This window comes from Callionymus lyra, chromosome 1 (assembly GCF_982586985.1).
Source record: "Callionymus lyra chromosome 1, fCalLyr1.hap1.1, whole genome shotgun sequence".
Taxonomy (NCBI): domain Eukaryota; kingdom Metazoa; phylum Chordata; class Actinopteri; order Syngnathiformes; family Callionymidae; genus Callionymus; species Callionymus lyra.
In genome coordinates, this window is record NC_141818.1 from 13,178,465 (window position 1) to 13,203,735 (window position 25,271).

Sequence of the window (25,271 nt, forward strand, 5' to 3'; positions counted from 1 at the left end):
GTAAGAAAAACAACCCAAACCATTTACCACATTATTAAAATATATTATTGAACACCATTTTGTTCAAGAAAAACAATTTGATCAGAGTATGTATTTGAAAAAGAAATAAAAAAAATACAGAAGACGGAAACATATAATGATCTAATAATTGTAAAAATAAATATAAGTGAAAGTAATACATTACTTTTAAGGATAATTGTGTTGCAAATAAGCCTGAAAACTCTCTAAAACTTCCGATCTTACCGAGTGAAGATGTCATGGATTGATCCGGGAGCTGCTCTGCGTTCACTTGGCCGTGTCTGCTCACAGCAGCGAGAGGGAGGAGAGAGGGAGCAACAGCGGGCGAGACACCAGCTCCCGAAAACCCTCAAAACCATCGCAAACTTCGCCTGCAAACTGCAACACAAACCTTTCCCTACTCGGAGCAGACATGGAGGGAGTCGCGGGACGCTTCAAAACCTCCATATCCATGCGATAAAAGCGGAGTATTTGTGGACTAAAAGCCGAGGTGAGTGGAGAAAGTCAAGAGGAAAAACAACAGTGACAATAAAACAACTCGACAAGTGGTCTGCTTTGCTAAAAGCGTCGAAAAAACCCCAAACAAACTGGAAAGCTGCAGCACAGCGTACCGATGTGAACGTCGTGTCAAGAAATATTGCGTGTATGTGAACTTTTAAACTCAGGAAACCATGAAGACGACGAGCAAAGAACTCATCAAGTGTTGCTAGCTGTCGTTAGCACGGAGCGAATGCTAAAGCTAGGTTAGCTTGTTGGCTAATGCTAGCTGGCTAGCTTGAACGCTTTTTTTGCAGAAACTTTTTTTTTTCTTTTCTGGGGGGGGTGGTGTTGGTTTCACTGGAGCCTGGACGCCGCGGGGGGCTTGTTTCAACTAAGAGGGGGAAAGGGCGGGTTCCCTTGTGGACTTTTTTTTTCCACCCCTCTATCTAGTACCGTGAAATGATGGCAGCTGAGGTCAGCAGCGAGGAGACGGGCTCGGTCACGGCGGGGACAGGAGGCCCGGAGCCGCCGCTAGCCCCGTTCTCCTGCTACGCCAAGTCGGCCAGACCACCAACAACAACAACAACCCGTCAACTTTCAAACACATCCCCGGACTCCCTGCCCGACATGAGCGTTATTTATTCGCTCTCGACCATGGAGATCGGCGGACCGGGGAGTGGCGGAGGTGGACATGCACTCATCCCGGGCACAAGCTCAGGGAACGTGGGCGGCATGTGCGGCTCTCCCACTACGGAGAGTCCCACCGGTCAGGTTTCACCCACGTCTGGTGGCCCGGAGGGGGCTACGGTTTTCCCTCCACTGCCACCACCACCACCACCGCCGCCGCCTCCTCCTCCTCCAACGCCTGCCATCGGAGGGCTTGGGAGCACTTTGGATGAAAGCGACATGCAGGATGGACCAGAATACGAGGAAGAGGAGGTGGAGTTCCCTCTGACCGCACCTCCCACCAACCAGTGAGTACAACTTCGGTCCATTTACATCTAGAAATTCACCTTTAAAAACAAACATGTTTTCAAAACATTCTTCATAAGTACGTATCTAAGACATCATAATTGTATAATCTAAAAAATAAATGCATTTAGATTTATATTCTAATATTGTGGTTGATTCCATTTTATTTAAGTGTCAAATTAAACAAACCAATCTCAGGGCACTTTTAGTGTTTAAGTAAGACTATATTGGAGAAACGAAAAATCAGTTGCTAGTAAAAAAAAACAATGAGTTAATCACAGTAAGTAAGTAATTTTTATTTATATAGCGCTTTTCCAGACCAGGGTCACAAAGCGCTTAAATAATCAAAACAATATTCAATAAAGTATATATTTTAAAGATCAAGATAAAACTGATAACACAACAGGAGTTCCAGAAAATCAAGGAAAAGCCTGAACAAATAGAAACGTCTTAAGACGTTTCTTGAAGGAGTCAGTAGACTCCATCAAGCGCAAAGAGAGAGGAAGATAGTTCCAAAGCTTAGTTCCAGAGCTTAGTTGTTACAGTGTAACAGTGGTGGTGGAAAAAACTTCCTTCAAGAAAGGCAGAACCAGGCTCGGTGTTGAGAAACAAAGATAATGTGATAGAAAAGAGGGGGAGTAAAAAAAAAAAGTAGGGCAGCAGATTCCAGGTAGGCTCATGGAGAAAATTCTCGATCGGTTGACACGGTTGTGGGCGAGATCCTGGATCCACCTGGAGCTCCCGGAGAGCTGGAGAAGAAAAGTGTTGGGGTTAAACTGCAAAGGTGATAAACCTATTGCAGTATCAAAGGGTACAGAAAGGGAACTTGGTGTCTAATAAATGTCAAACGTTCCACGATACCAACGTTGAGTTTTAAGTCCATACTTGAATTTATTTTGCAGTTATTCTCATAAAAATGAAATCAACAGTTCAGTAATTCTTAAATCATACACACTGATTTGTCCTAGGAACCCGAGATTGTTAAGAAGCCACCAGGCTTGTTACATTTTATGCAAAAACAAATACTCGGAGCAGTTCACCCAGATCCTTTAAGACCATGTTTTGAAGTTATTACTTACTATAAAGTTCTACCCCGTAGAAATCTCGGTCAACGAGAGCGGAGTTTTGCATGTCGATCTGTAATCATGATAGTGAACTATAAAACACTGAATCGGTTACAGCATCGACTCTATTGTCCATAAACCTATGAAATTTATAGGATTAAAAGTCTTGTATCTTTAATTTTTGCTATACTGTTGAGTTGGTATTATATTTAATTTCAAATGGTATTAAAAACTCTTTTAAAAGTCTTGCATTTAACTTTCCTTAAGCTGTTAGAACCATGGCTGAGTGACTTCAAGTGGTGGCCTGCTTCTCCTTGTTCAAAATATTAATGATAAGCTGGGACTATAAAAATAGTTGAACTACAGATGACAAATACATTTTTCCAAGAGCGGTGTTTAGTGCCCTTTTTTCTGAGTCAAATGCCTTATCTTATGAAAGCAGCTGGTAATGGCCTATTTCAATACTTGTTGGTACTCTGGGCATACTATGCTAATGCTAATTGATTTTAACCATGTTACTCTAAATACTGTAACATGGATCTTTTTCTATATTTTTGTTACTTTGCTGTGCACTGTTTTCCCCTGTAAAGATTAAGTCTCAAGATTAGTCATTTTAATAAACTTTCTTCCGTTTTCGATATTTGACATTGGGGTTTACCACGACAGGTCCGCTTCCTTCATCTAAACGCACATTCTTCCTAGCCACACAACTGCCTTTAACATCATCTATGACTGTATTTGTGTTCTTATTCTTATGTTGTGTATCTCTTGTCCATATACCTCCATCTTAAGAGTTTGTTTCCTAATATAGAAAAACATATCTCCCCCTCTTATTTTGTCTCCAAATATCTCCGCAATTGATCTCAAAACCAAAATAGTTAAGTTAATATTAATTGTGATTATAAGGCACATGTAGATTTTAACTTTTCTTTATTGTGTGCTTGAAGATTTATTATTTATTTTTTACCAATAAACAATTAGTTAATATAACAAAGCCTATGTCAACCATGTAAATATGTATAAACTTAAAGGTAGATTACAACTTGTATATCATACTAATCTACAGTGTATTTCAATTTATTGAGTAATGCTTAGTGTATACAAGCAGTGGTGGCCAGGTGTGCGATAACCTAAATACAAGCATCACATTTGTTGTGCTTGTTTCAGAACTACTGAGCTCAGCTACTTGTCAGACTGAGAGTAATGGACCTTGAGGTTAGAATCAGCTCTTATTTTGGAATCTACACTTCATCATATATTAGACATATTCGTGTCCGGGAAGACGAATGACTTGTCTGTGTCTGATGCCGTTTCTCATAGCCAAGAGGGTGGCACAGTCTTTCATACGGTTTGTGTTAAACTAGTGGAAGATAATATTTAAATATATTTGAATATTTAAATGTCTCTTTTTAAACAATCATTTAACATTACACATTTAATTTTTCATCACTCTACTCTAATTTCTTTTCTTTTTTTTAATTTGTATCTGGACCATACATTTCAACCTTTGGAATGTTATCAAAATAAAAATAAAAATGGGAAACTGCATTACACTTTTATAAGAGCCTTATTGACTTGTTATTAAGATGACGTTAAGATTGTATGTTTCTGTTTGCCAGATGTTTACCTAATGGCTGGAACATCCTGTGGGTTAAATGTCATTTCACAAGTTATCCATTTTGGCTTCGATGTAAGACTATTCACTATTTAAATTGATATCCTCTTTTTTTGATAGCCACCCTTGTGTAATTGTGCAAAATAAAACATTCAAGATAAGAAACATCAAGTTCAAGTTCTTTTATTGTCAAATATACATGTATGCAAGACATACAGCATTGATGAAATTGTAGTCCTCTAAGACCATGCATACATTATGCAATGCTAAATTCTACTCATCTTTTTAGACACACTCAAGTGGTAGTTCCTGCATTACCAACAAGACACGTTTTATATTGTGTACTGCTTTACATGAAAAGTAAAGTAAAAATATTGTGTAAGCAGAAAAGCATCTTTCTGTGTTAGAATGGATTAAATTAGCAAAAACTGCATGTGCTGGAGAGGAGCTTGTCCCATTCATTCTGGTGCAGGACAATTGGACACTGATGATGGATTAACTAACAATGGTTCTGTTCAGACTGGTTAGAAAACCATTTTCTTGCTCCTTAGTGTGCAGATCTAATAATTCATGGCAAAATACAGCAGTAGAAGTTGTTTATACATGGAAGAACATGATCAAAATATATAAGAATGTTGCCAAAAGATTACGAGTGTGTCCCGGAAGTTGAGGAAGGCTGACTGTCTCCAAATAATGTTAGCAGACAGGGGGGTAAACAATGCAACTATTATACCATAGGCCAGTCAGTATTACAATAATGACAGTGTGGTGAGTTGATCTCTGCTGGATAATTATTTGGAAGTTAAAAAAAAAAAAGTGCTGTTCCAAAATAATTAAAATATGTATTTCACAATGAAACGTCTTCAACACACAACTGTTCTAGACTTCTACTTGGATTCCAAAAGGCTGTTGAAAAGCAGCATGAGCAAAAAGGCAAAATAAATCTCAGATCAAATGCAAAAAAACATTGAAAAGAGTTCTATTACTGTACTCATCAATATTACATAGTGACACATTATGTGTAATGATTCTTGTTGGCAAGTCTGCTGGTGTGTTTCGAACAAAGCCTAAGCTTTTCACTTATTTTAATTGTGTTATGGAATGTCCTGTCATGCCCCTCCATTAGTAATACCCCTTTGCATTTTACCCTACATCCTGTTGTTGAGAATCTTCTGATGGGATTATATTGTGGCACTAGTAGAAGTCACTGGAGTTGTGTGGACAATGCTGGTTCTTTAATCTTTAAATAATCGTTTCTCATTAAATGTTTTGGGTTTTAACTGAATATACTGTATATAATGTTGGCCTTTGTATGAACAGTATATTTCCACAACAATAATACAATTATCAACTCTTGTTTTTCCAACCATCAAGGTGTTATGTCTTTACAACTGCTGCAACCAATTCTTTTAATCACGTTGTTTAAAAAATATATATTTTACATCATTGCGTTGGGGACTCATTTATTATTATTCTAAATGCCATTACTCTTAAAAAAAAAAAAACCTGTTGCCGCTTGGCCTGTCAGTGTTTGTGCTTCTTTTCAAAGAGAAGACTGTCATTTAAAATTCCACTTGCATTTCCGCAAATCTCATTATATCAAGTTTTGTGGCATTATAAACTTCCTTTGTTCAGTGATGTGTTTCCTGCATAGCGTCACTCTGATGGAAGCAATCCTTTTAGGGATGCTGATAAATGGCAGCTGAGATCATTGTTTTAGTCCGTCTTGTCCAGGTACTAAAATGATGGTGTCTGGCATTGCAAGGACAGAGACGTATAAGTCTATCGTACCCATCATTTCCTCCGTCAATCTATCATTTAGTCTTTAGTTAATTATTGAAAACAGAGATGGCTGGGGTTTTTTTGCTCTTGGTTTTTAAGCAAAATGTAATGTTTTATACTAAGGTATTGCTGTGTTGAATGACTGAATTGCCTATTATAGTATTTTCAACCCAGAATATTGTCTCATGGTAAAAATGTTTTTTCTTTTAAGCCCTGTGTTGTTTTTACTTTAATTTCCCCCAAAAAATCCGGGAATAGCAGACCAGCTTCATCTGTTAAATAAGCGGCAACCCCATGGTAATTATTATAAAATATATTCATTTGTTTATTTAGCATAATCCTTAAACAACCATATATGCATGAATACAATGCAAAAGTTAATTTATGTTTTGATCATCCATTTAATTTGGACATCACTGAGACTCATTACTATTGCAAGCAATCTGTTTTTGAGGGAACAAAAATGAGCCTTCATTCAAGCCATACTCTGCATGGATTGAGAATTATTACTGAGATAGTTTTTTTTTTTTCGTCCCGCTGCTGCATTTAGAAACCAATCGGCAGCAGGCTCCTGATGCATGGCTTATGAGAGAGAAAGTGGAGTCATACAAGCTAGAAAACCTTTTCAGTTCGCTTCAGTATCTTGAAGAGGAAATATGGACTTTGTCTTTCTCCTTGTCAGCTTCCCTGTGTCTCCTCTTCTATTCATGGATGACTGTCAACCATTGTGACGGATTATGAATATAAAAGTGCTGGCTCACTCAATGATGACTTTTATGGATTTAGAGCCATCTTTGCTCTGCTTTCCACACCGAATCTCAGAGTGGCAAAATGTGCAGCAGCCAAAACGGGGGTGTCTCAACATTAACTGAGACTGCAGGACAATGGAAAGACATGCAGCGGTGGGCAAAGTGGGCGTAAGTTTCCGATCAGTTCAACTAACTATTTTTAAATTCTCTCTATAGTCCTCCGTGTTGTGTCTTCATCCTTATAGAATTAATTAATATGAGTGCTAGATTTGCCTATTCCCATTTATATATATCAATAATAACCTAATAAAGGCAGAAATGTCAGATTTAATGCTGAATTGTTTTACGATTCCGTCATTTTTTTTCTTCTCTTTCTGTATGCATGTTCCTTCCCATCTGTTGCAGCCATTATTACTTTACGCATTATTTCGTGTTAAGCTTGTGTGTAGAAATAATGTCTATACCCAAGTGTAGAAGCTCCAGAGAGTTGCATTGCTAATGCAGTGTAATGCAATGTTTCAATCACTTTTGATGCTGATGAGAGCGGACAGCATGCCCGTAGAGATATTTGAGTGGAGTTGCATCCATCAGCATGGAAGAATATGAAAGAAAGTGACATATGCTGCAGAGAAGGAACCCACAAAAGGGATTAATGAGAGTCAGACGGAGTGAAGGAGAGATGAGGTGAAACTGATTCAAGTCACTGCAATCTGTGCTTGCTCTGTTGTTCCTCCTTGACATTTGCCTCCGAGCAACCAGAAATGTCATGTCGGATACATTTTTGTGTTCAACATTAAGAGTTTAATGACATACATTTAATAACACAAACTATCTGTATTAACCTTACGGCTTCTTTGACACTCAGTGCCTCTAAGCAATCCCTTGCTCTTAAATTGAGATGAATGCGGTTTTAAACACCCATAAAAAACATTGCATATTAATAATAGGTCACTAGAAACTGGAGCCCATTACCAGCTGGAGCAGGTGAGCGAGGAAGAGGATATCGAGGGCACATTGCTAGGCTTTTTCAGGGCACGCGCAGGTACACAACCACCCACCAACACTCACAAGTGGGGCAAACGACGACAGGAAATGACAGAAATACAGAACTTCACCCAGTTATACTGTTGTCTAGAAGATTTAAAATGGGGATTTGTCTGATTTGAGTCTTATATTGTGACTTTTGAAAATGTTGTCAATTTTTGACATGCAAAAAGTAGTGCCACTTATTAGAATAAATATTTTGGAGTGTTCACTTGGCCTGTGATTTTTGCATCTCGGACATCCATATTTGCCATTTTTGCTTTAGAATTGAGGGGTTGAAATCCATATGGTTTCCCACCACGGATCAATTTGTTGAGAGTGGGTATATCTTATGCAATGGCCAGTTTAATTATTTTTGTTGTAGAAAAGTCCATTCCTTAAATTGCATGTGGGTCATCGTAGAAAAATATATTCAGATTTTGCAGCTAATGTCCCATGACAAAATATTTATAAATGCAATTACTAAATGTCAAGAATAACCCTGTTTGCTTATTGTATCGGATTATATTTGATTTCTAGGAATGCTTCCTGGAATGTTATTTTCATCCATCTTTTATGATTTGTTTTGTTGACTATGATGATCCTCTAGAGTTTTAATATCAAATGGTAGAGCAGATGTATCTGGGTTACCTCTCGTGGCGCTTACAATATTAAACGCCACATGTGGCACAATGTTTTTAGTCTAAGCATAAATCCTTAAAAAAGAACGTTGTTTAATGATGACTTTTTTGTTCTTACAGCAATCTATATAATCCTTTTTTTTGGATTGGGTTCTTATACTGTGTTAACAAAGTTAAGAAAGAACAAACACAAATGGTGATTTACAGTACGACTATTTTATTTTTGACACTTGGGTCACCGTATGCACTTCTATAGATATTATCAAATAGTTTGCTAGAAACACAGTGAGATATCTAATAATTTAACAACCCATGTTGCGTGGCAACAAAATGGCCAGTGTGTCAAACATAACCAGAACCTGATCTGCAATTGACCTGGAGAACTGAGTTGAGAGAAAGCAAAGAAAACCAGGATGTCACTGCTTGTTGTGCTTCTTGTGTTTCATGTCCTAACATGATGTAGCATTCTTCAGGCAGATGGTTTCCTTTACCTGTGCTTATACGAACATATTTTCTGCCTGCAGCTCTGATATCAAATCTAGAAGAGGATTAACTAGTACAATATAAATATAAGACAATTACATTATGGTGTTTGCAACATACACCATTTAAAATACATGTCTCAAAAAGTACCGTCCGCTCGCTAATAACCTGCACACTCCTGAAAATCTCAATTCTTTCTCAGGCACAAAATTAGGTTAGGTAGAACTTTATTGATCCCTCAGGAGGTCTCCTTCGGGAGAATGTTGTGCTCCTTATTTTACCATGTTGTAGCACACACTCTCAATTAAATTAAATGGCCAAATTTCACAAAAACTAGATCGGATTGTAGCTCCTAAATCTGTGAGCACGACTGGACATTGTCTCTACATCATGCTGAAAGGTTTTGATGCCTTTAATGTAGAAAAGCATTTGTATTTTTTTTTTACCCTAGAGGATTAAGGTTGATCTTTTCCTGCTAAAATTATTGTAGGTCTTAATACCTTAATACGTTACTTACTTTGGCTAGGCTTGACCTTCTCCACTTGAACATTTAAACTTAATATAAATATTGTTAATATTGAGATAATTATTGATGCATGATTCATTGAAATTGAGATTAAACATTTGGCGACAGGCTCATTATGTCTCTAATTTGTCCCCTTCAAAAGCCTCCCTTAAGATAAACCACCATTGAAATCATGAACTCTGTTTTGACTTAATATTCATGACAAACTGAATTGTTGAGCTTTTGTTCATTGGTTTTAGGTGGTACCATGGCAAGCTAGACCGAACAATCGCTGAGGAGAGGCTCCGCCAGGCCCGGAACTCTGGGAGCTACCTCATTAGGGAGAGTGACCGCCGGCCCGGTTCCTTTGTCCTGTCATTCCTCAGTGTGACAAATGTGGTCAACCACTTCAGGTAAGATCTACTTTTGTTTCATGAATAGATGTGTCATCAGCTGTGCCATAGGAATGATTGATGCTTTGCATTGAAACACCTTCTATCACTATACAAACGTGTTTAGAAGTAGAATACTGTTTCTCACCCACACAAAATTCCAAGAGTTCTTTTTGTCTTAAATCTTTCTGCAAAGTGGACTCAGGACTTTCTCTATTTTCTCTGATGTGGCTTGCTGGAGCAGCAGCATCACAATAGCTCACGGGAAGAGACTTAACAAAAATTGTTTTTGTCTGTTGACCACTAGAGCATGTTCAAATTATGATGGCAATAACAAGGCTTTTATGCATGTTGGGGACCATACACCAGTCCTTAGACTACAACACTTGGACTAGACTATTGATGCCTGTAATTCTATTTACTGCAGATCAGTCATGTTAACAAATCCCAAAGTTCTATTTTTCAGTGTGAAGACAATTATTGTGGTACGTGAAAATAATACAGCATTTATAATAATAAAAATAATAATAATGAAATTGAGTTGTTATTTATCTTAAATTGAAAATACTTTCTTTCAATGTGATTGTATTTATTTAAACTTTTATGTATTAGTTGAGATTTAGACTAAGGATTGGGCTTTTAATTTAATATTGATTATTAAAATGTTTCCTACAGTTCCTATAAATGACATAATGGGTCGACCCTTCTCAAATGAAGCACATTTTTACAATAAGCGAGGGTGACAGCATTGCTCTTAGTCACATAAGATGCAATGATGCCAGTAATACTCTGCTGTGAAGGAAATCAAGGTCGATGGTTTGACACAAGCTATAACCTTCTGCTGAAAATACTGTTTGAAAAGGATGCGTTTAATGTCTGCGTTTTGCGTTTCTGTATGACGCTACTCTCAACAGGATTATTGCCATGTGTGGGGATTATTACATTGGTGGACGACGGTTCTCCTCACTATCAGACCTGATAGGGTACTACAGCTACGTGTCCTGTCTGCTGAAGGGGGAGAAATTGCTTTCGCCTGTAGCACCTCCAGAGGTGAGTCGGCCCGTTCCCCTGATAAACTCTGGAGAATGCAGATCTTGCAACACTTTTTGTTTCAAATTCAGCCTTTGGTTTCAACATGAATAAACATATTTTCTTCATCTGCCCTCAGGCTGACCCAACACAGTTTCAGGCAAATCTCATGCTAATGCTAATTATCTTTTTACAAGACGGTGCTAAACCTCCCACAGGGGGTTGTAATGGAATATTTCTGTAGATAATGCGGTGTAAAACAACAGATTTTAATTTTCATATTTTTAACTTCACAGCCTGTAGAAGACAGGAGGAGAGTCAGGGCCATACTTCCATACACCAAAGTGCCAGATACTGATGAGATCAGGTGAGTGTTCTCATCATTTGAGACGTTATTGATATTCACTGTGACACACAAAGCAGTTTTTCCCTCAGAATATTAGTTTAAAAAAACTGTGATGGTTTGATTGCTATCTTATATCTGTGCTATTTTTTCTCTGACTACAATCAAATATTTCCAATCAAAGATGTATAACTATTGAGTATAACGAATTACCTGTATTGAGAAAGCGAAGAGCGACCTCCAGTGGTGGATCATTCGTATTACGCCCACATAAGTGACTGCTCACATGAACTGTTGATTTCTATTTTCCAGCTTCTTGAAAGGGGACATGTTCATCGTTCATAATGAACTGGAGGACGGCTGGATGTGGGTGACCAATGTACGGACGGAGGAGCAGGGTCTCATCGTGGAGGATTTAGTGGAAGAGGTGGTGAGTGAACAAGCTGTCCCAGATAATGTAAGAATGAAGATTGTTGCTGATATAAGCTTTTTTTCCCCTCAACAATTAAGGGACGAGAGGAGGATCCGCACGAGGGAAAAATGTAAGCCACAACCTCTTGATACTTTGTACCAAATGATTTGAATGTTTTGAAAGCATTCATATATTTTTGTAGAGTTACTTAGTTTACTTTCTTTTCGTTCACAGCTGGTATCATGGAAAGATTACAAAGCAAGAGGCCTACAACCTGCTGATGACGAGTAAGATTTATTGTGATTCAGTAGAAACAACCAATCTCTTATATCTCACATATTCTTCCTAAATTCTTCTGGCAAAACAGTCGGGCAGGTTTGCAGCTTCTTAGTCCGGCCATCAGACAACACGCCCGGAGATTACTCTCTGTTTTTTCGTACCAATGAAAACATCCAAAGGTTTAAAATCTCCCCTACGCCCAACAATCAGTACATGATGGGAGGGAGGTACTACAACAGGTATGAGAGTCTAACCTCTATTGTTTAGGAAACGTTTTTTCTCATGTTGGCTTCTAAATATTCTGGTAGTGTTGATGACATCGTGGACCATTACAAGAAAGAGCAGATCGTCGAGGGCTACAATCTGAAAGATCCAGTATCAGTACAGGTAAATGTCACGAAGAAGCAGCATGCAGAATTTTGAACTATTTGATCATTTTAACATTTGTTTTTCAGCATCAAGAGCAGGTTATTTCGGACATTGTGGACGGAAGAGAAATCTATAACACCATCCGACGGAAAACAAAAGATGCATTCTACAAAAATATCGTCAAGAAAGGCTACCTCTTGTTCAATAAAGGTCTGACTTTTCTCCTTTTTTTTTGTTTCCATCACTTTACCCTCACCCTAGGTTATTTATTTATTTAAACAGCAGATATTCTTAAACATAACCACAGAACTAATTACTGTGATGCCCAGGATGCTTTTCTACACACTGCTATTTTTGGTAACGCCTGATTGGTCACTACAATACTGCATTTAAATTGTACATCTATGTTGCTATGTCAAGAGTGACTGACGACTATCATTGGTTGGCTGGGCGGCAAAGCATTATTGGAGCTTTTCAGGTTTTGAGAGGGTTACTGAGAGTTACTGAAAAATGTAAGAGTCACTGCTTTGTAGATTTGGTTTATTGAATGTTTTATTTTAGAAATGTAACCACCAGAATCAAAGAGGGGCCACTGTATTAAAATAATCCAAATAATATGGCATGATGACTTTTCAAAACATGTTTTGAAGTCTGAACGTGTCATCTGTCTCCGATAGATATTGTGAATGTATTAAGATGTTTTATCAACACACTTGTGTGAATGCAAGTCAAGACAATTGTGTTGTCCGATGACCATCATTATTAGCATCACACTCTGACTCGACCACTAACTGAATTGCATCTGTATATGTCTTTTTCTCTTAAAGGCAAAGGCAAGCGGTGGAAGAACCTTTACTTTATCCTAGAGGGCAACGACGCTCAGCTCATCTACTTCGAGAGCGAGAAAAGAGCCACCAAACCCAAAGGCTTGATCGACCTAAGCGTGTGCTCCGTGTACGGCGTGCACGACAGTTTGTTTGGCAGGTGAGTGTTGAATGAATAATGTGGTGCAGACAATGTAAGAAGGCATTGAGTAACCGTGTCTCTTGTTTTATCATTTTAGGCCAAACTGTTTCCAGATTGTTGTCCAGCACTTTAGTGAGGAACAGTACATTTTCTACTTTGCAGGGGAAGTTCCAGAACAGGCACAGGTACACTTTGTCCCTGCTAAGTCTCCATGACTAATATTTCATAGGTAAAATTTAATTATCTTCACTTTCGTCCCGCAGGATTGGATGAAATGCCTTCAAAATTTCTGTAGCAACTTGAGAAAAACCACTCAGCCCACCTCCAACAAAAGACTGCGACAGGTAAACCTCGCTCTAAAGTGCACTCAACCTCAGACCAAAATGTGATTAGATGGGATTCTGTTTTGTGACAAACATCCAAAGTACTGAGGCTTGATTAATGGACACAGTATTGTCATATTTCTGAGAAACAAACTTTCAGACTCATTTTTATTAGGTTAAGAATTATAAAGGAAAGATAATTTAATATGTTTTCTTACGGTCATAGTAAAGTAGTTTCTTTATAAATCACATTCATCTTTTCCTCTAACTTGACTGGCTTTGTTGGCCTTTTTATAAAATCTTATTTTTGTGTTTGACCATCGAGCAATTCAAGCACAAGTAGAAAATCACATCCTTCAGTTGATTGGTGTGGTGAATCGTTCAGAACTTCTTTCGGATTGATTGAAGCACCTTTATTCTTTCCACATTTAGGAAAGTTCTTAGAAAAAATCCCAAAAGATGAAACTCACATATTATATTAAGATATACAGTATATTATAGATGGTGACAACATCCAAAATGACCAAAAACACACTTTATATAGAATTTTTTTTTTTTTTTTCAAAACTAATGAGCAAACGGCCTTTCTCATCAATTGTAAGGTCATAAAATGTAACTGACAAATGTAATCTCTATTAATTCATTATAAACTGTATTAATTATAAACTGTCTTGCAGGTCAGCAGCTTGGTCTTGTACGTGGAGGAGGCTCATAAGCTACCGGTGAAATACTTCACCAACCCTTACTGCAACATCTACTTGAACAGCGTCCAGGTTGCTAAGACTCACCCGAGGGAGGGGCAGAACCCTGTCTTCACCGAGGAGTTCATTTTTGAGTGAGTCTGATCTCGATGATGGAATCATAAAGTAACTGTCGGTAACTGACCTTCTCTCTCTGTATCTTCAGTGACCTGTCCAGTGAAATCAACAGATTTGAGATCAGCTTGAGCAACAAAACAAAAAAGAGCAAAGAAAGCGACATCTGTCAGTAGAAAGATATTTATGTGGTATGTTTTGAATATTTCTGACGTCGCTGCTTGTTTTTTCCTCATCAGTGTTCATGCGCTGCCAGCTGAGTCGCCTGCAAAAGGGCCAGATGATTGACGAGTGGTTTCCTCTCAGCTCGCATGTCCCACTGAAGGGCATCGAACCCGGCTCCTTGCGTGTACGAGCTCGCTATTCCATGGAAAAGATCATGCCTGAGGAGGAATACAGCGAGTTCAAAGAGGTCCGTGAGAATATATCCTTCCCCTGTTTACATAAACAACAGTGAATGTATTTCTGCGTTTCATTTGTAGATGGTTTTGCAAAAAGAGTTCCACGTCATCTACGCTCTGGCACACGTCTGTGGTCAGGACCGCACCTTACTGGCCAGCCTCCTCCTGCGCATCTTCAGGCACGAACAGACTGAAGCACCACTACTCAGGACACTCAACGACAAAGAGATCAAAATGGAAGGTGAGTAACACAGAAGTCCTGTTTCAACCACACTGGTCCCTCTTCTAATTTATCTGAAATTGTTAACTCAAAATTGCATTTGATGAGGCATCTCTCTCAACAACCATCTCAGTAATGTTGATCTGAACAGCTCCCATAATTATTTGCCACCCAGCGAATTAAACCAGGCTGTAGATAACTTATGAAATAGCAACATAGACGCATAGTTAAATGCGGTAATGTTGTCACTGAATAAATCTGTGTGTAGAAAAGCATCATGGGATTTCAGTCTTTTATTGACACCATAAGTAAGATGGGTGTATTAATTCAGTGGTTTTGTTAAAGCTCTTCTGCTGTTAAAAAATAACCAGTTTATAACAATGTGAACAATGACAAGCAACCTTGTTTTAACAAATGTAAATATGCAGTACAGTGTTCAAAAAAGAATCATAGGCTGCTGAAGGTGTTTATAAAAAAAGAAAGATTATACTGACAATTATTATACTTGATTAATGTATTAAAAGTTATGTTTGTTTTTTTATCCAGATGAGGCCACAACACTGTTCAGAGCAACGACATTGGCCAGCACGCTCATGGAGCAGTACATGAAGGCCACAGCCACGCCGTTCGTCCACCACGCTCTCAAAGACACTATTCTTAAAATCATGGAGAGCAAACAGTCGTGTGAGGTCAGTCACATCTGCATGATCCTGAAGGTCAATTCATATGAAATGTTTGTTGTTGTTTTTTTATTACTTCACTTTATTTGTAGGCAAAGTTGATGAGCAAGTCATTATTACTTGAGACAAGAAACGTATGTTCTGCAAATGTTTTAAAGATCAAATGAAACGGAGCTAAACATTTTTTTTTTTTTTAAATGTAAATGGCGAAATATTCAAAGACTTAATAATAATAATAATAATAATAATAATAAACAAGCTCCACGTAACATTTTGCCTCTATATTTTGTGTTTCATTTTGTACATCATCACCAAAGCGCTTCGACAGTTGGATAAGAGAAGACCTTTTATCTTCCAGGTAGATTTACATAGAGAAACGGATCCAAACACAGATTTTTCTTCTTATTTTTAAAAAAGGTAAACGTCAGAGAGTGATAATGTAGTTGGCGTGACTGTTACCAAATAACTACTTTAACACTAGGGGGAGCCAGAACAAAACCTTTTCCCAATTATCCACAGAGCTTTTTTTCTGAGTTTAAAGTTTAAAATGTAAGAAAGAAAAACATCTCTGAAATAAATAAACAATTGAAATTAAAATATCAAAATTAAATTAATTCTTTAAAAGTGGGTCGATGGACATGGTCAGTCAATTGACCACATTTGGCCCTCTGTGTTGATAGTTACGTGAGAATTTTCCTATTTAGATGCGTAACTAAGATTGTAAAATTGTATTTCTGTAGAAAATGTTCTGATGCTTGTTGTTTTTCTTCTCTGAAGTTAAACCCCTCCAAACTGGAAAAGAACGAGGACGTGAACCTGAACTTGGCTCATCTGCTCACCATCTTGTCTGAGCTGGTGGAGAAGATCTTCATGGCTGCAGAAATCCTGCCACCGTCAGTGCAAGCAACCACATCGGGTACCTCATCTCATCTCGCAGCTCCTAACCCAGCTGCTCTCCTTCCTTCCAGGACGCTGAGATTCATTTACGGCTGTTTGCAAAAGTCTGTGCAGAAGAAATGGCCCAACACCACCATGAGGACCAGAGTTGTAAGGTGGGTTGAAATTACTTGGAATTAAAAAAAGGAATATTTTTAATCCGTGACCTTCTCTTCCTTCTCCCTCAGTGGGTTTGTTTTCCTCCGACTCATCTGTCCAGCCATCCTCAACCCCAGAATGTTCAACATCATCGCAGGTAAGCATCGGAGTATAAATCAAAGGTCTGCTGCATCACGGTTGACCGAGTCTTCCTCCGACAGATCCTCCATCTTCAACGGCAGGCCGGACCCTCACTCTGGTGGCCAAGTCTGTGCAGAACTTAGCTAACTTGGTGGAGTTTGGTGCCAAGGTACGAACTCACAGCATCAATATGTAACATTTTCTTTCGATTTTATACCACCGTTTAAATTACCGTATTGTTCAGACTAGGGGAGGCGCAATATCAATTAACGAGTGTATTTTCATACTTAAGGCAAATAGGATTATATGTCATGTGACTGTGTTGACCCAGGAATAGTTTGTGTTGGCCAACGTTACATGTGCTGTTATTAGGGAGCATACAGTTCACAGATCACAAGGGTTTTGATGCTCTTTAAGTAAAGGTAAAGAAAAGGTAATGTTTTTGAAAGAGGCTGTTTATTATTCACTTTCTTTGCAAATTACTTCCAGTACACTTTAATAATACTAGGCAGCTGTGTGGTGCGAATTTGTAGTTTGCCAACATTTATGAAAAAAAAATTTTTTAGCGTCATGTGCAGAAGAAATATGTTCAACACATAGAATAGGTTCATGTTCAGAAAGTACAACAAGTACTTAAACAAGTTGTAAATAAAACACACCAGATCACTGTCTTATTTTTTTTGATTAAAGGATTTCAATACGCTACATAGGTGACCATGACTCATGTGGTTAATCTCTAGCTATTATTTTACAATGCTCCTCAGTACATAATTTTGCCTAGATCAAGAAGTACTGTGAAACTTTTTGAAGTCACTAGAAAGATAAACTATAAACAGCCGAAACAAGAGTTTGTTTTGCACTGTTCTGACACCAGGGGGAGCCAGAAACATTGTCAAAGTTCCCTTTGTCAATATCGCATGTTGATGCTTTTATAAAATGATTGTGTCTGAGTCAAGTGTGTCTGATGGAACAGGAGCCCTACATGGAGGGCGTTAACCCTTTCATCAAAAACAACAAGCATAGGATGATCATGTTTCTGGACGAGTTGGGGGTGAGTTCACGGGTCAAAGTTTGGTTTCACGACTTTCCAGATCTCACACCGGTTCTCTCTCCTCTGTGGTTGTAGAACGTCCCTGACCTGCCTGAACCCACCGAGCACTTTAGGACAGACTTGTCCCGGGACCTGGCGGCGCTGCACGAGCTCTGTGCCACGCACTCGGACGAGCTCCGGACACTGAGCAACGGGAGGGGGGCGCAGCAGGTCAGAGGTCACACATGTCAAAAGAAAAAAATGTGTTGTCTGCATGTGTTAAAAGTGTGTCTCTCTTGCAGCATGTGCTGAAGAAGCTGCTGGCCATCACCGAGCTCCTCCAGCAGAAGCAGGTTCAGTACGCCATGTCCAACAGCAGCAGGTAGTACTTCTCTTTCCCTCCCACCTCTTCTGTGGGGGTGCAGCAGACGAAGCCCTAGCATGTTCAACCCTCATCACCATGGCACCACCATCCACCATCATGTCCTTGTCTGGTAGCGCCACCCATTTCCACTCATTTATCCCCTCTTGCTCAAGAGAACTATGCAACAACCAACAAGTGACCTATAGAAACTCTCCTGGCTGCATCACAAGGTCAGGCAAACGTTCCCGTCTTTCCAGAAAAACACGTGTTGCCAAATAGTTGGTTCCTGCTTTGAGGAGAAAATGACATGAAGAAGTTTGGTCCTTCTGACAAACTGGATTCTGATGCTTTTATACTGTAATTCCGCTCTGGTTTAAACTTGTGTCCGTATCCGAGCATTCGTTCTGTTTCCCTCTTAGTTTGTGAGCGTCGGAGCAGAAAAAGTTATTTTATATATTAAGAATAAATTCTCTTGCTGGAATCATGAGTATATAAGTGAGCTGAATTCTCCGATTTGTAACAGCTTTTGTTGTCGTTTTTGATTTGTCCAAGGTTGTGTTTTTTCTTTTTTTTTTGTAACGAAAGACGCATAATCAGAGAAACCAAGTAAAAGTGTTTACAGCAGATTTTTGTTTTGTTTTTCAAATGGCTAAAGACTGTATCGGACATGCATGCACTTATTAAACAGTTTTTTGTAAAATAGTTGACGGGCTTTTTCATTGTTGGCGAGAGATGACGACGAGAAATTTGGCAGAATAACTTTTAATGCAACGGAAGCAAATACAAAAGTAAAGAAAATGATCAAGTGGCTCAATTCAGGTCTTCATCAGTCCATTCCTACAGAACAAAAAAAAATGATTCAGTTAAAAGCTAAATTGAAGCATGTCTCAAATCTCTCACCTCCTCCGACATGCGTGCTTCTTTTGCCGAATGGTCGTCGTCTTCAAATCCTCTCTTTCGTTTGCTGGAATGACACGACTGGGTGAATACAGGTTTTTACAGAAGGGTCTTCTTTTTGGAAAGTTGTTGGTTATTAAAAAAAAACAAAAAAACCTTTGCATCTTTTACCATCATTGTGTATCACCCAGTAGACTAGATTTCCTCCATTGTAGCTTCCACCACTTCCCATTTAGCTTCCCCTCACATCGGACATATTGGCGTGAATCATAGCTACTGGATTAGAAATTGTCTTAATAGTTTTATCTGCGTTAGTGAAATGTGTTGCGGTTAGAAGTGATGGGTTGATAGTAGTGAATCATGATACTGCGTTTTAAATTTAAAAGGCCACTACATGGGGCGAGTCTACTAACTCAATGATTCCAATCACCAATTTTCAGTCTTGAGTGCCATCTTGTGGCCTTTTAAAATTAAAACACTGCATCGTGATACACGGTCTTCTGGTTCATGAGGCCTCATCAACCCATCAGTAGGACTTGGGGATAGAGCTTTGTGAAGTAGTGTCCCACTTAAGATCTCAGTAGGTGGTGCATCTAGTTTAAAAATGTTCAAATAGAAGAGGGCGCCATCTAGTGGACACTGAGGAGAGAACACCGCTTCACGAAGCTTCGTCGACTTGTCGCGATTCTTCGTGGTTTGTTGTTACAGGAACTGACGGGAGGGTTTTTTCTCTCCAAACCTGTGGACTATTATCTTGCAGGACCGAGTGCACCATCATGTCTCTGGCTGCTGCCATCCAGGTAATGTGAGACAAGAGGACTCTGTGGTTCTGGTCCGGTGGACGAGGAGAGCGTCTCCCTCTGCGCCTGCTCGTCTTTCTAAAGCATGTGGCCTCGACGTGAGGAAGAGTCTCCTTTCTATAGTGGGGGGGGGGGAAACCACTCGCTGCATATCTGACAACCGTCCTTCCAAAGCCCCGCCTGAAAGAGTCTTGGCATGTTGAACTGGAGAATCCACTTTGGAGACGCCCGGTCTCTGCTTTTGTATCAGTAATAAAACACATTTGGACGTTTGAGAGGAAAATCCAAAGCATCGAAGTAGCGTTGCCTGCTGTCATCAGGGAATTTTAACCTCCACCAGACAACAAGCCTTAACTTCCAACTTGCTCGCCGTCACACCTGTGAGGCGACACGGCGGCGCTGAACACTTTGTACGAGCTGCTTTCGCTGATAGACTTATTTAGAGGTAAATGTGTTAGGCCAAGCCGTAGTTCTCTGTGCATGTGTTAACCTCTGCGTCGCTGCTCTAACAAACTCAACCATCCTGGCGGCGATTAAAAAGCTTTCATGAACCTGCACCGACTAGAACCCTCGCGCACAGACCCCGTCACACCGACCAGCGGGGGGGGACTCCCTGTGATCCAAGCGGCTGCAAAACCTGAATCTGTGCCTGTCGTAGCTCCGGAGTTTACCAAACTGTTTACTGTAGTTGCACTTAATAAGCCACAGACTAAGTGTGGAGGACGTACACGTGGCGTGCTGTTGTAAGTTCTTTCCGTGTTTCATACAGCTGAGGATGTTTTCCTTTTTATTTTTCTACCTGGAACTGAACCTTGAACCTTTTGCATCTTAGATACGACGACCTGCCTACAATAAAAATCTCATAAGACTGAACACTTTCCCCTTTTTTTAAAAAAAAAGATCTTTCATCTTGTGTAAAAAGTATTTGCTGACCGGTTACCTAATGAGTGATGCAGTAACGTACAGAACCTCACGGGGGTGGCATAGGTGTTGAATACTGTTTTTGACTTGATCCAAACTCCACCAGTGGTGGTCAATTCAATTTCCTTAAGGGCCACATCATTTATAGTGACTGTTATGAGGGGCCATTAACAAAAAATGAAGTAGTAATAAAATCAAGACAAATGTGCTAAAATGATTGTATTTTTCAGGGGTGGGGGGACCTGGTCCTCAAAGAGCCACAGTGGGTGCAGGTTTTTGTTCCAACCATTCAAGAGGACACATTTTCACCAATCAGGTGTCTTAGGAGTGTAATCAGATGATTGTCAGTCTGGTGTTGCTTGTTTCAGCTGAAACCTCATTGGTTCAACTGTGCATGCGTGATCGGTTGGAACAAAAACCTGCAGCCACTGCGGCTCTTTGAGGACCAGGTTCCCCACCCCTGTCCTATTTGATCTTGACCTCAAAGGGCCACAAAAATACAGTCACTTTTGCCCACCTCGTCCATTGACCAATATTGTGTTACAGTGAATTTAAATTGTTGTATTCCTTGAAAGCTTTTGAGATGTCTTTACTTGAAAAGTCAGTCTGGACATAACTACGTCTGATGACATTTGATTTGCTTTAAGAAATTCAAAAAGTAGTTTCACATGCATTTTAAGAAACCGCATCTGAACATTGAAGCTGTTCTCACAAAATTTATGATCCTTACTTGCTCAAGAATTCGGCATGAATCCTCTCCAACTTCTGCTTGCAAGCAATTATCTCCTCTGATTTGGGGAACTCGTATCTCTTCATGCAGGTTTTCATGCCTAAAAAAAGGAAGGATAACGGTGAGTGGATGAATTTTTCACGTTTTTTTAATCTGAAGCAAACTCACGTCTCATTGATTCGTACAACTTTGAGAGCGACTCCTTATCCTCCTTCAGTCCAAAGCATTCCATCAGGTAGCTAAAAACATCCAAACATGATTTAGAATCCACATCGAGTATAAATATCCCAGATTCACAGACAAGTGTTTTAGTCCGACCTCTCCATGTTGAGGCCAGCTCTGGAGGCGCTGTTCAGAATAGCAGTGAGGGCGATCTGAGAGGGAGGGAACAGCAAACCGATGTCCGTCACGGCAGCTTGTGTCAGAAAGTCGTCGGTGCTCTTCCTCAGTGACTCGGGGTTCTCCAGCGCAGGATACCTGGTCTGTGCAACAGACGAGAGTTGGAATCTTTTGAGTCGACGTTCGAGGACGCCTCTCACCTTCATGTCGATGAGCAGACCCTCCATTGGCCTGTATGGGTTGTGGACCACCAAGTGGAAGTTGAGTTGCTGGATGAGCAGAAGTTCGTTCTCTAAGATCTGATCCAGAATCTGGATTTGTCGGGCAGGGCTCTCGGGAAGGTTACCGACGAACTGACTCCCGGATACGTTGAACTCGTCCACTTTGCAGGCGAGATAGGCACAAGTCAGCCTGGAAACAGATTGACACACCATTTTTAAACAAGTCAATTCTGAGTCCATTTGGAACTATACTGTCCAACTTCTCTCAAGTACTGGCACTGCACGGTCATACTCGGAATTGCCAGCTGGTGTCCCCATGATTGTAATTTTGACAATTTGTTTTCTTCAAAAACTATATTTAACCAATAGTTAAATCTCAATTCTCCGGAAGCACATGAAATCTTCTGACCTCCTTCCTTAATATTCTTTTTCAGTCTTGCAGGTTCATTCATCTGCATCATAATACTTTGTGGATTTAACAGACAAAAAAGGTAATCATTTCATATAATAAAGATTATACCAGTCGTTTTTTTAACAACTGTAGGCTGGTTTCAGTTTGACATTCATACATTCGCCTACTTTATCAGTGAAAATACATTTCTGGAACTCCTGTGTTGTTCTCAGTATTATCTTGACCTTTAAAGTATTTATTTAATGGAGTATTGTTTTGATTGTTTAAGCGCTTTGTGACCCTGGTCTGGATATAAATACAAATTACTTACTTACTTCAAACTTCATCTTTATTTATTCTTGTTATTTACATTTGGAGGGTTCAAGGAGATTTATGATGTTTATAATATCAGCTGTTTTTTTGACATAAATCTTGAACACTAGTCTGTTAATCTGTTAATCATTGTCAATGTTATCTTGTTTTTCATGCAATCAAAACCATTTTTTAAACTTATTTTAGTGTTAAAATATGACAATGCTGCAGTTTGCGACTTACATGATGATCCGGGGATGATATTCCATGAGGGAGTTGTTCATGTAGAATCGTCTCAAGTACATGGCGGCTGTTCCCTGAGGAGCAAAAGAAAAACCATCAGTAGATTACATTTAATTGGTTGTTATTGCTGCTGATCTTATAAGTTGTCATTCTGAATAGCAATGGAGGTGAGGACTCACAATAACTGATTTGGGCATGGCAGGTTTGAACGTGTTGCACAAGTCCAACAGTCTCCTCTCGTAGTGTTTGAACAGAACATCTTCCTCGTGACGCTCAAGGAACACGGACTCATCAGCGACATACTGGACAAAATAAACCATGTTACAGTGACGTCACTGATGCGCGCCGGAGCTTTACTTCCAAGTTGTTGTTTTTTTGTTTTGTTTCTTACCTTCCCGCTTTCCAGTATCTTCTTTCGAAAATCCTGGTTGGCTCTTCGCCTCATCTGCTCCAGCTCCTCCTCGCCGTGGAACGTCCAGAACTTAAACTGGGAGCTGTTGTGGAACATGACTAGTTGTGACACTTGCTAGCTAAGTTAGCAACAAACTCTAGATAACGCGCCAAAAAGCTTGTTTTTATAAACTAACGCGAATTTGAAAGGAAACGAAGAAATATCATCTTGGGGGGGCGAAAAAACAGCAACATTTAGTTTGACGTTTCTATTGTTTTATCTACCAGCCAAACTGCTGCTGGACAGAAACGACGGTCGCATCCATCACGACGCAGTGACGTCATGCCGTCCCCTTCTGATGGCGCACTTGTACCGTAAGAGCGGGTTGCATGCGCACGAGAAAACTCGCGCACTCATTGGAATTGGAATTCAAAAATCTGATCTTTTTTTCATTACAAAAAGTTGAAAACAAATGGCCCAAAATCAACGACTCTGGAAATTGGGAAATAATACCGTTGAAAAAAGAGAATAAAAAAATAAAAAAAAACACGTGTTCACGCGCGCATGCGCACTAGCCGACCACGGGATTTTCTTATCGTACTCCTAGAACATCAATTCATATTATATATTTGCGTTTAGTGTGTACATTTGTCAGTGTTTGTGTGACATAGTGAAGGGCTCTGGATTAAATTCACTTAAATGGGGGTAACAGTGCCACCTGCTGTTATTAATGTTTTTTTCGTTAAATCATGCCCTTTGAACTGCACCATTGAATTGTGGGATATCCTCATTGCCTCGAGGACTGCAATGAGGCAGGAGGATGAAGTCGCTCTGTGAGCATTATTGTACAAAACTATGTTAGAAACACCTTTTTCATTCAATTGTAGTACTTTATATTCTCTTCTTTTTTTAGTAGCCGTTATATTGTATATGTTTGTTTAATTGTTTAGCGTGTAACTTATGTATTTGTTGTGTGGTGTTTCCAGAGCGAAATGTGTGAGCGATCCATCCTCCAACAGACACACATTTTGATTTACATGCAGGGTTGTGTGTTATTCTTTTGTGAATCGTTATCATTTTATTGATATGTTCAAAAATGTATATATACAATCACCCTTCTGTATATGTTTAGGGGAATTGTGCGATATCCTCATTGCCTCGAGGTCTGCAATGAGAGCGAAATCAACGAGTGTGTGAGCGATTCGTCCTCAAACAGTATTTTGATTTACATGCAGAGTCCGACAAAATAAAAGACAAGTGAGCCACCACGCGCAGCTTCATTGGTCGAATCAGAAGTGGGATGAGCCAAAGGTTACATTTGGTCTGAAAGTGAAGGTCGAAGCAGCTGATGCCAGATTTGAGTATCTAGGCACTGGAGAACTGTCAATCATATCTAATTGATCCAATACATAAATATTCCTTATACGGCAGCCATCATCAACTCATGTCTGTCCACATTTACTAGACCACAATCTGATTTCAACTCTTTTAAAAGTATTATACTTGGCATATCTAACACAACCTTGAGATCAGGTCACTTCCCTTTGTTGGAGTCTATCGTCCCCCTGGACATTATTCTGAATTCTTGTCTGAGTTACCAGAGTTCCTGACCAGCCTGGTGCTTAAATCAGATAAAGTGATTATTGTTGGTGACTAAAACGATCAAAACACTGAGTCCGTTCCGTCGCTCCAACGTGACTTCAAGTCCGCCCCAGTTCTTATGCTTCGCTTAGTAGAGAAAGATGGACAATCAAGAGTGTGTCATGGGTCGTTTATTTGCCACTCCAAGTCAAACAAAATACAAGCTTTACAATTGCGACCGGACACACTTTGTCCCAGCGACTGTACAGGTCAATAGTCCCGGAGAAAAGGTCTTGAGCTGTAGAAACATCGCT

General features: G+C 39.5%; 2 protein-coding genes across 2 annotated transcripts; one reads left to right on the top strand and one right to left on the bottom strand.

The window, feature by feature from the left end:
* Positions 1 to 314: 314 nt before the first annotated feature.
* Positions 315 to 20,698, top strand: rasa1a (RAS p21 protein activator (GTPase activating protein) 1a). The gene is made up of 26 exons (XM_087794554.1): positions 315 to 1,472; positions 9,593 to 9,745; positions 10,639 to 10,774; positions 11,050 to 11,120; positions 11,409 to 11,526; positions 11,607 to 11,638; positions 11,743 to 11,795; positions 11,876 to 12,026; positions 12,096 to 12,174; positions 12,243 to 12,366; positions 12,984 to 13,140; positions 13,220 to 13,307; positions 13,386 to 13,466; positions 14,123 to 14,280; positions 14,352 to 14,428; positions 14,500 to 14,672; positions 14,743 to 14,902; positions 15,428 to 15,570; positions 16,339 to 16,454; positions 16,530 to 16,613; positions 16,686 to 16,753; positions 16,818 to 16,906; positions 17,711 to 17,788; positions 17,864 to 17,998; positions 18,070 to 18,149; positions 19,789 to 20,698. Exons 1-26 carry the CDS (start codon positions 958 to 960, stop codon positions 19,835 to 19,837), a joined length of 3,168 nt encoding a protein of 1,055 aa, XP_087650680.1. The 5' UTR covers positions 315 to 957; the 3' UTR covers positions 19,838 to 20,698.
* Positions 18,547 to 23,721, bottom strand: ccnh (cyclin H). The gene is made up of 9 exons (XM_087794665.1): positions 23,377 to 23,721; positions 23,165 to 23,287; positions 22,986 to 23,059; positions 22,019 to 22,229; positions 21,798 to 21,961; positions 21,648 to 21,718; positions 21,480 to 21,579; positions 19,032 to 19,095; positions 18,547 to 18,968 (listed from the first exon to the last, which is right to left on the bottom strand). Exons 1-9 carry the CDS (start codon positions 23,491 to 23,493, stop codon positions 18,942 to 18,944), a joined length of 951 nt encoding a protein of 316 aa, XP_087650791.1. The 5' UTR covers positions 23,494 to 23,721; the 3' UTR covers positions 18,547 to 18,941.
* Between the last annotated feature and the right edge of the window lie 1,550 nt (positions 23,722 to 25,271).